The 12109-nt window shown below is 62.3% G+C and overlaps 1 protein-coding gene across 1 annotated transcript; it reads right to left on the minus strand.

Moving 5' to 3' along the window:
• Positions 1–1607: 1607 nt before the first annotated feature.
• LOC134757060 (regulator of G-protein signaling 12-like) lies at positions 1608–11818 on the minus strand. The gene is made up of 3 exons (XM_063697654.1): positions 11777–11818; positions 10485–11031; positions 1608–2061 (listed from the first exon to the last, which is right to left on the minus strand). The coding sequence occupies exons 1-3, from the start codon at positions 11816–11818 to the stop codon at positions 1832–1834; spliced, it is 819 nt and encodes a 272-aa protein (XP_063553724.1). The 3' UTR covers positions 1608–1831.
• Positions 11819–12109: the final 291 nt, after the last annotated feature.

Below are 12109 nucleotides of genomic sequence, written 5' to 3' on the forward strand. Positions count from 1 at the left end.
GAATTGTCCATGATGAGAGCCGCTATGGGTGCTGAGCCTTGGAGGTGTCCAGCTCTGTGCCCAGCACAGCACAGACAGTAGCAGTGGGGATGGGATTGTCCCTGTCCCACAGACGGCAGCACTGGGGGCTCCTGGAGGGTTCGGTGCTGCCTCCTCTCGGTGGCCCCAGGGCTGGCCAAAAGGCCAGGCACAGGGAGGAGAGGGGCCACACAATGGCTGAGTGTAGTATAGGATGACCTGAGATCCTGCCCCACCTGCCTGTTCTGACTCTGGGGGTGGCCAGAGCCCCCCAGCAGCCCCTGGAGATGTTCAGAGTGTCCCTTCCTCCCCGTTTCCCAGACAGACCCAGGAGTCCACTCCAAGAAGCCTTTCCAACCCCAGCTCCCTACCGCCACCTGGATGGTACAGGCCAAGTCTGCGGCAGCACAACCCTGGGCCAGGTACCCTGGGGCCTGGGATGGAGCTGGAGTCATGGAATTCGTGACTTGGGGCTGTGGGCAGAGCTGCCTGAGGAACCTCTTCTGCAATATTGGAGCAGCCGCTACGGCACCTCGGGTTCCTCCTGAGTCAGCAGCGACATCCCAGGGCTGCCGAGGTGGGAGGAGGGGCGAGTGAACCACTGTGGCCTGGAGACCAGCGAGGGCTGAAGCTGCCTCCCTGTATCCCCTAAACCCCCTCTCTCTGCCCCCCATTTGCCTGTCTGTGCAGAGGGAGAGAGAATGGACACCCACTGACCACCCAGCTTGACACCGTGGGCCCCAGGGGGCACAGTGGGCATGGAGGCGTGGTGGGCCCTGGGGGCACGGTGAATGGGGGGTTGGGGGTGGGGGGGAGGTCATGGTGGGCCCTGGGGGCAGGATGGATGCGGGCTTGTGGTGGGTCCTGGGGGCACAGTGAATGCAGAGGTGTGGTGGGCCCTGGGGCCACAGTGGGCACCGTGGTGGGTGGTACACACAGCTGGCACTGGGCTTCATCTTCCATTCCGACCCCTCCCCCAGCCCCCTTCCTAGAGCACCACTAAGTGGGGTGCATCCACTCCCTGGAAGCTTCTAGAACAGCCCCAGGGGACTGGCTGTGCTCTCGGGCCTCTAGGATGCTCTGAGGAGCTCACCAACCACCCTGTACCGAGGGTGCTCGGCTTCAGGGGTTCCATCAAGGCAACCTGGGGAATGGCCCTGCCTCTTCTGACTCAACCCAGCCCCCAAGGCCCCGGCCTCCCCTGCAGCCACACCTGGCTCCCCTTCTGTACTCAGACCCTCCTTAGCCCCAGGGCCTTGGCACGGGCCCAGGGCTCTTTCTAGACTTCCTCTGCCGTCCAGTTGCAGTTTACATGGTCCCTCCCCAGAAAGGCCCTCAGACCACCCTGCTAAACAAGGCTGGGGCAGGGTCCCCACGTGACGGCGAGAGCCAGTCTCTGCCATCTGGTCCTGGCCCTCAGGCCCCAGGAGCCAAGCTTTCCTCTCCTCAAAGCCCCCTTGACCTTACCCTGGGGCACTTCTCCTCCTCAGGCCCCTCTGTTTCCTGCATGACCTCCTGGGGATGTGCTCGGAGTCCCCGAGAACGAGGAGTCTGTGTCCCCAGCACCCAGCACCAGGCCGACGCTTGGGTCCTCAGAAATGCTTTATTGGGCAGCAGGGGGCCAGGGCCAGGGAGCCCCATGGCCAGCATGGTGAATGTCCGGGGCCAGTGCCTCCAGCGAGGTCACCCCCTGCCCTCCTGGCTGGGCTCCTGAGGGTGTGGAGGCCAGGGTGGCCCCTCTGAGGCCCACAGAATCCACCTGGGCTGCCCCACCCCGACATGTCCACAGGAGAGCTGGCCAGGCCAGGGCAGCTCAGACGAAGGTGGCGTGGTGTGCGCTGGTCTTGGGCTTAGCAGGCTCACCCGGGACGGGGCCCAAGCCAGGGAGGTCTGACGTAGGAGGCCCACCACTGGCCTGCGACCTCCCAGGGCCAGCCCGTGCCCCCGCTATGCCACCATCCCGCCCGGGTGCCAAGCCAGTTACAAGATCCACATCGATGATTCTGTTGACTGGGAGGCCTCGGCTGCCATGGGTCCCACTTCCTGTCACAAGGAGAAGAGAAGCTGTCACTTGCCTGGCCCGGCCCTGGGCCCCGGAACCCACCCCCTACCCCGAAGGCCCCTGCACAGTCAGCATGGGAGGGGTCCCTGAAATACCCCAAACACATCCCAGAGGCAGCTGGCCTCCCGCTGTGGGCCTCCAGGCTGGGGCAGGTACGCCCAGGGGAGGTGCAGTGTTCCCAGAGCCCTCCACATAACACCTGCCACCAAGTGGGGGAGCCAACCCACTCAGAAACCCTACCACCCTGCTTCCCCACTGCAGCTTGGGAACAGAGCTGGGCCCCTGGCGGAGCCCCCACCCCAACTGCCCCCCTAATTCTTCCTGGGGGCATCCTCAGGGCCCCCCCCCAGGCCCAGGGCCCATCCTCAAGGGCCACCCCCTGGGGGCTGAGCACTAGGGTTCAGTTCCAGATAGGCTGGACCCTCTTGGCCTGGTGGAACGGGCCCTGAGCCCTGCGTCTGCTGCCCCATCCCACCCTACCAGGCTGGCCACCTGCTCGCCCACCTGGCTCGCTGCCTCAGCACCGTCTTCACCGCACACACCCTGCTCTGGGCCTGCCGGTCGTGTCCCCTCCCCCTCCATCCCTGGCCTCCCTACTGAGGCCCCTCTTTCTGGCTGGTCAGTGACTCTGGCCCCACTTCTGGCTCCAATGCCCACTCCAGCCCCAGGAGATCCCAGCTGCCTGAACCGGCCTTGGAAGCTTCTAGACCCAACATGGGCAGGCCATCTCCTTGCCAGCACCCCCAGGAGGCCTCCCTACCCAGGGCGTCACTGCCTTGCCACATCTGGTGACCTCCACGTGGACCCCTGGAGGACACAGTTGTGTCTATGCCAGGGTGGAGTCCCCAGGGGCCAACGAAGGCTGGGGCCAAGGAAAGTGAACGGTGCACGCAGAGTGGCTGGGTTCACGTGCCGCCCAGAGCTCCATGACAGGACCCCAGGGCCTGGGCAGGGGCAGTGAAGCCCCCGTGCTGGGAGAGCCCAGCCCTTCCCCGCCCATTGACCCCACCCCCCATCTGTACGGTGGGGGTGACGTTACCGACCCGCCCAGTGACCCCACCCCCCCATCTGTACGGTGGGGGTGACGTTACCGACCCGCCCAGTGACCCCACCCCCCCATCTGTACGGTGGGGGTGACATTACCAACCCAGAGGAGCAGGCTTCGGGGGCAGGTTCCTGCGTGCCTAGCGTGTCTCCCAGGCAGGGGTCCAGGAGCTCCCTTCCTCAGTGAGCCTGGGTCTGAGGCCCTGAGACAGTCATGTCCATGCCAGGGTGGAGGCCTTGAGGCGCCTATGGGGTGGCAGGGGCCCCAGGCCTGGGCCCACAGCAGACAGGCTGCAGGAAGAGCCAGCCCCCGGCAGATGAGAACCAGGGACAGGGGGTCCCTGCTACCAACTGCTGCCCTCCACAGGTGAACCCAAGTCCTGGGAAGGTGAAGACCCTCCTCGATCTACACTTCTGAGGTCCCTGAAATGGCCGCAGGGTCCTTGCTGCCCCAGCGGCTCCGTGGCCACCAAGGTCCCCAACCCCAGCGTGCCCCTCCTCACCCTCAGTCCAAGCTTCCGCAAGCGGCCTCCATGGCATCACAGATGCCATGAGGCATCTGTGAACAAGTCCAGGCTGCGGGCTCCCCTCTTGAGCGTGCCCAGCCCGTTCTCTTGAACAGGTCCCAGCAGTGGCCCCAGAGGCCCTCATCCTGGCCTCGACGCAGCAGCCCAGCCAGCATGTGGGAGCTGTGTGGGGCCTGTGTGTCTTACTCAGCCAGGCCCGGTGGAGATGCCATCTGGAGGCGCAGGGGTCCATGTGGAGCAGCTGAGACTAGAAACTTCTCCCAGTCAGGCCTCTGCTCATTCAACAAGTGTCCTACTAGGTTCTGCCAGGGCTAGGAGCTAGCCCTGCCCCCAGGGGACAAGGGGACAGTTCTGCCCATCTCCTTCTTGTCACCAGGTCCACATGGCTCCAGATGCCAGGCTGCAGGGCTGGGAGAGATCAGGTGTGGGGAGAGGCAGGGGTTTGCCCCCCCTCACCGGTCAATACCGTGGGCATTTGGGCATTTGCCTGGAGTGTTCATAGGGCTCTGAAGGGGCCTGCAACACCACACATGTCCAGAAGCCCGGCTCTACCCCGCCAGCCCCACGTGGACAGATGGGAGGACAGGCCCCTGAGGGCCCCAGGAAGCCAGCATGCTCAGGATGGAGAAACACTTGTTTCTGGAGACAGGACAGCTCTGTATGGACCAAGGATGTCCACATCACAAGGAGGGGGCCACAGCCAGGCCCTTCCTGCTTACGGGACCCAGCCTCGCCCTCCTGTGCAGGGCAGCCATCCCCAGGCCTGTGACTCAGCCGCCTGGCCCAGCCCTGAGCAGCACGCAGCCTCACCACCTACATGCCAGGACCTGCCCAGGGAGCACCTTCCTGCCCAGCATTTCCCTGGCAGGGATGGCAACACAGAGGACCCAGCAGAGCCTGCACCACTTCCAGAGGGGCCTGGCCTCCTGGTCTCACTCCTGGTGCCACATCTCCAAACATCCAGACCTGAGGCCACACTGGGATCTTGTTCCCTGCCGCTTGGGCCACCTGTGAACCTCTCCCCAGCGCCCCACGGCTCCCTGCCCTCGGCTGGCTGGTCCTGCCGGCTCCGACTGTGCTGTCCAGCCTTCCCAGGAGGGGGTCCTGCTGGAGGCCCCACAAGATGCAGCAGAAAGGCCCCTCTTTCCACATGCGCAGGCCCGTCACTGGCTGCCGGTCGCCCCCAGGCCTCCCAGACACTTGTCCATGAGTGTCTCTGTGCCAGCCACTGCCAGCTGCTCTGGTCTAGGCCTCGGGCAGGACCGCGCCCCACCCTGGTCCTCAAGGCTGAGTCAGGAACCCTGGCAGGCACAGCAGAAGCAGGGGCTGCGCTGGCCTGGCCGGGGCAGGGGCATGGCCTGAACCCTCCCAGGCTCTCCTTCGAGACCCAGGCCTGGCACCTCTCCCACTGCCCTTCCTGCCCCCAGAGGGACCCCGCCCCCCAGGCACTTTGCTCAGCCTCTGCCTCCATGCTCCAGATCATCTGTGCTGCCAGGCGCAGCCACCTCCTCTGTTAAGCCTCCCCAGCGCCCCTTGGAAGCTCGCAGGGCACAAGGACACCCAGGCATGGCTGAGCCGGCTCACACTGAGAACACGGCAGGAAGGGGGGAGCGAGGGGAGCCAGAGGCAGGGACCCTACAATCCACTGTGGCTCCCAAGGCCCCTTCCCTTCCCAGCCTTCCCACCACAGCACACCCCACGGGCTCCTGCTAAGGCCTGTGCACTCCTGCTGATGGGCCCCCATGGGAACGAGAGCCCCCCCAGAACCTTAGTTCCAGAGTGTGACCCCCCAAGGTCCTCCTGTCCGTGTGGGTCCCCAGCCAGGATCATGACTGTGTGTGATGGGCTGGGCCTGGGATAGAGCTCCTCAAATATTTGCTGGGCATTGGCGAGGGAGTGGACAGTGCCCAGCAGGGTGCACAGTGTGGTGAGTGGGGAATAGGGGAGTGGGGGTGACTCAGGGCACAGGAGTGCATGTGGCAGACCCCAGGGAGGGGCTTCAGGCCGGAGCTCCAGCAGTGCCGGCTGAGATGGGCACAGGTGGCCAGTCCTGGAGGGAACATGGGGGCAGGCCAGGTCACGGTCACTTGCAGGCCTGAGACTTCCACTCTGCAAGACCTGGCTGGAACTTCAGGTGGAAGGCAGACACTTCAGGGGAGGAGGGGGAGCAACCTAGGGTGGCTTCTGGTGGGATCCAGGAGGACCACGTGTCACAACCAGGCTGGGGGCTGTGGAGGAGGGCCCAGGCCAGCTGGTCAGTTCAGGAATCCCCTGGGGAGCCACGGAGCTGGGCAGGAGCCAGGAGATGCTGGGGGGAGACAGGGCTCTGGGGAGACGGGGCTCTGGGGAGAGGGGGCTCTGGGGAGAGGGGGCTTTGGAGAGGCACCTAGCAGATGCCCTCAGCAGCTTTGCAGGCCTGAGACCAGTGGCAGGCTCCTGGGGCTGTGTCCCCAAGAAAACCAGCGGTCTCAATCCACATCAGAGTGAGGGGGTCTAAGCTGCATCTGCTCCTGCGGAGGGCGGGGCACAGGAGCTGCCGAGGAGGCCTCTCTTGGACAGAGCAGGAGCCAGGTGGGGTTGCATCCTCACCCGGTACAACACAATGGCCGTGCCATGGGGGGTACTTTCACCCCTAGGGTGAGGGGCGTGACCTCACTTCCAGGCTGCAGAAGCCCCGGCAGGCAAACATCGCACACCTGGCAGGTAGCTGAGCTCCGGGGGCCCTGAGGGCAGCCACTGGGCCCAAATGTGTTCCTAGGGGATACTGGCAGCTGTGACACTGGGGCCTCCAGGTTGAGTGACCCCTGCCCCTGCCCAGTGAGCTGCCCCAGGGGACCCCAGCCCCAGGAGAGCTATGCGGGGACCCCTCCTGTGGTGGTGCCTAGCATCTCCCTGCCAGCAGCTGGAGTCCATCCTCTTGGGACGTCTGCACCAGGAGCTCAGTCAGGCCATGGGGCTGGGTACTCAGCCTTACCAAAGGGGCTGGGAGGAGCCACTGGCCTCCAGCCCCCAGCCAGGACCCCTGACTGTCGCCTTGCAGCCAGCGGGGCAGCAGTGAGACCACCCAGCTCCCGGGCTTTTTGTTGGAAACCAAGCAGATCTGGTTAAGAAGGCAATTGGGAATTATCACCAACACAACCTAAGAACAAGTTTTAAGATGGCGCATACGGAAGGAGCGCTGTGCACTGGAAACTCACGTGTGGGTGCACACGACCTTTTGAATGCCTCTCTCCTTTGTGAAAACACAAAGCACAGATGCCTGCTTCTGTGCAGGGGCGGAAGATGACTGCTAAAGGCGGGACACAGCAGTGCTGGAGGGACAGCTGCTCCCTCTCCACGAGAACAGAAGGTGAGCATTTTGGAGGGTCCCTGTGTCGAGACACAGATATGCACAAAACATGTGCCATGCAGACACATGGCAGGTGCACACCGACACATGCCACACGAACACACACCAGGCGTGCACGCACATGGGTATATCTGCCTGACACACTGGTATGGTTTGGCTCCGTGTCCCCACCCAAACCTCACCGTGAATTGTGATAATCCCCAGGTATCAAGGGTGGGACCAGGTGGAGGTGACTGGATCATGGGGGCAGTTCCCCCCATGCTGTTCTCATGATAGTGAGTCTCAGGAGAGCTGATGGTTTTATAGCGTCTGGCATTTCCTCTGCCGGTTCTCATACTCTCTCCTGCTGCCCTGTGAAGAGGTGCCTTCTGCCATGACTGTAAGTTTCCTGAGGCTTCCCCAGCCATGCAGAACTGTGAGTCAATTGCACCTCTTTTCTTTATAAATTACCTAGTCTTGGGTATTTCTTCATAGCAGCATGAGAACGGCCTCATACACACAGCACTGTGTGGACACATGCACACCCCTGCCAGCGTGCCCTGGAATCTCACAAGGGGCCTGACACTTCTCCCGCTTGTGGCCTCTGTTGTGTGTGTCAGACAGCTAAGGCTCAGGGCCATTAGACTGGGTGGCCTGGCAGCAAGTGGCCAAAGGGAAAGGAGACCCACCCACATGCCTCCGGGGACCAGACATGCATGGGGGCACCGGCCAGCCTGCAGGACCTGACGGGTCTCAGTGCGTGGTGCTGGGGCTAGACAGATGGGGTGGAGTGCCGCATGGTGTGTGGCGCTGGGGCTAGAAGCATGGGGCGGTGCGGTGCATGAGACTGAGGCTAGAAGGGTGTGATGGAGCACCACGTGGCGCTGGGGCTAGAACAGGGTGGCATGGCCCGTGGTGCTGGGGCTAGAACAGGGTGGCATGGCACGTGGTGCTGGGGCTAGGATGGGGTGGTGTGGCATGTGGCACTGGGGCTAGAAGGACAGGGTGGCACAGTGCGTTGCACTGAGGCTGGAAGGGCAGGGTGGTGTGGCACAGCTCTGTGGAGACTCCCCCTACCTCAGGGCTGTTGCTGGCAGCCCCCACGCATAGCCGGCATGCTGCCCACCATGGCAATGGGGAGGGCGGGAGCCCGTGGGCTTGGCTGCACCTCCTGTTGTGTTTCTCACCCCGGACGCTGGGTCCAGTGTGGCTGCCACATTGTGAGGAAGCATCCCACAGCAACTGTCAACGTCGGAGAGCGTGACCCGGGATGACCGCCAAGCTCCTAAACCCTGACAATGGACAGGTCAGCACTCAGTCCAGGCTCGCCTCGGCCCACAGATGTGAAAGAGGTTCCATCAGGCCACCACAGCATTCACAGCCTGTTTCCTTTGCCGCCATGGGCAGGTGAACTCTCCAATACAGAGAATCCCATTAGAGTGGGGGTCCCAGAAGCAAGCTGCACAGAGCAGTTTCTGCCCCAAGGCCCCCCAGCAGGCTTGAGCCAACATCACAGGAAGACTGGGCAGGTCCTCAGCAGTTGTCCTGTGTTGCCACGGACAGGCACGTGGAGGACACACACCTACGACCTATGGCCAAAGCCACTCCCACCTCCTTCTCCCACTCACTGGGTCTCCTCCTAGGAGACAGCCCAAGAGCCAAGGATCCAGGGTACCCACCTGCCCAGGGGCTGAGGAGCCCGCGGGGCAGGGAACCAGTTCTGGCCAGTGGCAGTCGGGGCAGCCACCAGAGCGCAGGGGGACCTGCTCCTCCCAAGGCCGGTACCACCCACCCTCCTGCCACAAAGTCAGGGACATCAGCCGGGGCGCTCGGCTGGGCCTGCGCTGTAAACCACCTCTGTGCTAATGGCCCTTGGCAGGCAGGAGAACTGACCCCCAACGTGGGTCTGTCTGGCCCTCCCAGGCAGCCTGACACACGCCACACCTGTACGCAGAGCCAGCCACAGCCCCAGGGCCGCAGGGCCGGGGTGTGGGTGCGGGACTGCAGCCCAAAGGCCAGCAGGCCAGCTCATCTCAGCACCCGCCACCGGGCCACCAGCTCTTCTGCTGTCCTGCCGCACGGCTGTGCTGCTGGGAGCACACCAGGTGCTCAAGAGTTTTGTTCAGTGGATGGTATATTTTTAAAAGCCAGTAGATTATGGTAAATCCACTTAATCTCCTAAAAATGTGTGATATTTCCCCTAGATTAAAATACTTTTATTATTTTCTAAAGTGGAAACAAAGTTTCAAATGAGAAAGAAAAGTTGTAAGCCAGTCCAGTGATGATGTCCAGAATTTATTACTCCTGGAAGAACAGACTCAAAACGCAGGTGAGAGCCACACGGGTGTCCACCAAGACGGATGGAGGGGGACTCAGGCCAGGGGTGGAGGCTGCAGAGTGGCACCGGTGGGCGTGCCAGGCACCTCAGGCTTTCTCATCCAGGCGTGTCCTGGCTGGGAAAGGGGCCAGGTAGCCCCTCCCATGCCACACGTGGCCTCCAAAGGCCCAGATACGTACAGATCTACAGACGTGCACTCCCTGGTCCCCCGGCGGGGTCCAGGCTACAGGTCTGACAAGACCAAACCCCACGGCAGGCCTCTCACTGCTGTCAGCATCCTGGACCAGGGCACAGGACAGAGAGGCGCTCCCATCGCCCCCAGCAGCCAACCACAGCAGAGGTGTCCATGCACCCCTGAGCACACTCCATAATGCGCACCCTGAGCGGCTCCTCTCTCCAGGGGATGGCCACGCAGGCCACGGAGGCCACGGCCCTCGGACCCCTGGAAACACCTTTCCCTACCGGCTGCTGGGAGCCTCGCCTCAGTTTCTGGTATTTGTGGCTCACGGAAACATCCCTGCTGCCAGGCCATCCTGTTCACCTTCACACTCACTGAATCCCCTGCTTCCTTTGAGAAATGCCCGTGACACCTGCGGTCAGGGAGCGCTGCTGACGTCACCTCCACTCCCGAGCACCCACACCACCTGCTACGGGGGCCACCGGTGGGTCCGAGCTGCACTCTCAAGGCTCTTCCGAGGACGGGCCTGTGTCTGGGAGCCCTCTCCTGCTATGAACACAGCGGGCTTCACTTCCTCACTCAAGACAAATGCCATTGTTTTCCAGTCTTGAGACAGAAATACTAAAAACGATCACTGTCCAGATTTGGAAAGGAATGCCTCCATTTTCGGAAACTCCCAGGCCTCACCCAGGGTGTTCCCAGACCTGGCTGCAGGCACTGCCATGTATCATTCCTGCAAGAGCCTCTCGGGACACCAGGATGCCTGCCCGGAGCGCCTCGGGGGGACCATCGTGACAGACACCGGCCTGGGGCCACACGAGCCCCTCCTTTCCAAGAGGGCCAAGGAAGCCCCCAACCAGCAGGTGAGGAGGGGGTCACGGAGACCACCAGCAAACAGTGGCAGCCGGGGGCCCACTGTCCTTTTTGACTGGAAGCTGAGCAGACCACGCTGACAGGGCCAAGGTGGAGGGATCAGAACCTGGAGGTACCTGGTCTGGAAGGTCCTGGCACGTCCTGGGGGGTGGAGGGTGGTGGCAGCAAGGTGCTGTTGGGGCTGCTGATATCCCCCTCCCCCATCAGGGTCAGCTCGGCCACGTGCTTATCCTCCACCGTCTGGATGCCCCCGGCCTCCCCTTCCTGAGACTGCCTCTTCCAGATCTGCGCGGTGCCCTCCTGCGCGGGGGAGACGGGGGACTGGGGAGTGCAGAAGGGCCCGCTGGGAGACTTCTGCTCAGGGGGGGTCGTCCCAGGAGGTCCAGGGGGGCTGGGGGCTGAGCCCGGGCTGGTGGACGGGCTGTCGCTGCTCTCCGGGGCCGGCTCCCACTGCTCGCCCGGCTGGGAGGCGCTCTCCCGGCCGTTGTCTGTGGCGCTTCTCTTGCTAAAGTCCTTGGCCACAGCAGCTGAAGTGGGGAGGGTGAGTTCTGTGGAACCAGGAGGTAAACGGAGGAACTCTGGCAACACCAGGTCTTCCTTCCTTAGCAGCCCATGTTGGTCATCTGCTCTGTTGCTCTGAGCTTTGGAAATAAGCTCAAAAAACTATTGGAAGAAAACCCAGAGTGACCGTGTTTTAGAGAGTTTCACATTAATGACTGTCACAGCAGAACATTCTAGAAAGCTCTCATCCTGGGCTGTCCTAACGCCCTATCAGCTGTGGGTCAACAAGAGCCCTTTTCCATCCACACTATCTTCCCACAGACAGTGGAAGGGACAGCCCTGGGGCTTCTAGCATACTCTGTCTTCAGGAGTCTGAAAAAGCTGTGTACTCCCTAAAAACCACACTGTGTGAGGTCCAGACTTGAACAAACGAGACGCTTGACTCAACACGGTTACGCGCTGATGCCGTCTGAGTAGGAAACTGTGGGACTCTCTGGCCTGGGCTTTCAATTTAACACTTGGGGCCCTCTGAGCACTGGCCCCCTCCTCCGGTTGGTCAGCATCTGAGGCACCCCCCCCGGGTCCCAGCTGCAGCTGCAGTCCTCAAAGTCAGGAGCAGAATGAACCCGAGGAGGGGAGGTAGAGGAAGGACCTGAGACGGGTGGTCTGGGAAGGGGCACCCTCAAATCCACGCCTGCCTCTCGGGGTCATTGCCTCTGGGCAGAGGGTGGTCCTCCCAGGTCTAGGGCAGAGGGGGCAACACGTGCTCTCCCTCTCCCCACTGAAGCTCCACAGCCCCGAGGGGCCAGGACGGGTGCCCCTGGGCCTCCCACTGCCCAGCCACTGCAGGGGCCTGCAGGCGCCTCCAGCTTCTTCGCTGGCTCCTCCAGAACTCTCCTTTTCTTACCTGGGCTGGGTTTTCTAGTGTAGCAGGCCCCAAGGCCACCATTCGAGGTAGATGGCGTCTAAACTGGGCTTTCTGTAGCGTTGGAATTACACTCGGAGTTTTTAACAACTACAAGGAATCTCAAATCTCCGACTTCACTGGTTCTCAGAAACATACAAGCCTCAAAGAGGGCGCGTGATTTACTTGTGCTTGGTGGCCAACAAAGGCTGGAGGTGTGTTTTAGTTTTACCATGAGGTCAGACTCCACAGCCAGCTGTGACAAAGCCGTGACATGCCAGGTGGACTGGCAAGTACGCCCTGGATGAAAATTCAGGTCACGGTGACAGCTGTTGG

Source organism: Gorilla gorilla, chromosome 14 (genome assembly GCF_029281585.2).
Source record: "Gorilla gorilla gorilla isolate KB3781 chromosome 14, NHGRI_mGorGor1-v2.1_pri, whole genome shotgun sequence".
In the NCBI taxonomy this organism is placed as follows: Eukaryota; Metazoa; Chordata; class Mammalia; order Primates; family Hominidae; genus Gorilla; species Gorilla gorilla.

Coding starts and splice junctions, on each gene's coding strand:
- LOC134757060 (XM_063697654.1), bottom strand. CDS start 11,818: ATGGTGGCCTTGGGGCCTGCTACACTAGAAAACCCAGCCCAG. Junction 11,032..11,776: donor CACTAGAAAACCCAGCCCAG/GTAAGAAAAGGA, acceptor TTCTTCCAATAG/TTTTTTGAGCTTATTTCCAA. Junction 2,062..10,484: donor GCCAGGACCTTCCAGACCAG/GTACCTCCAGGT, acceptor TCCTTGTGACAG/GAAGTGGGACCCATGGCAGC.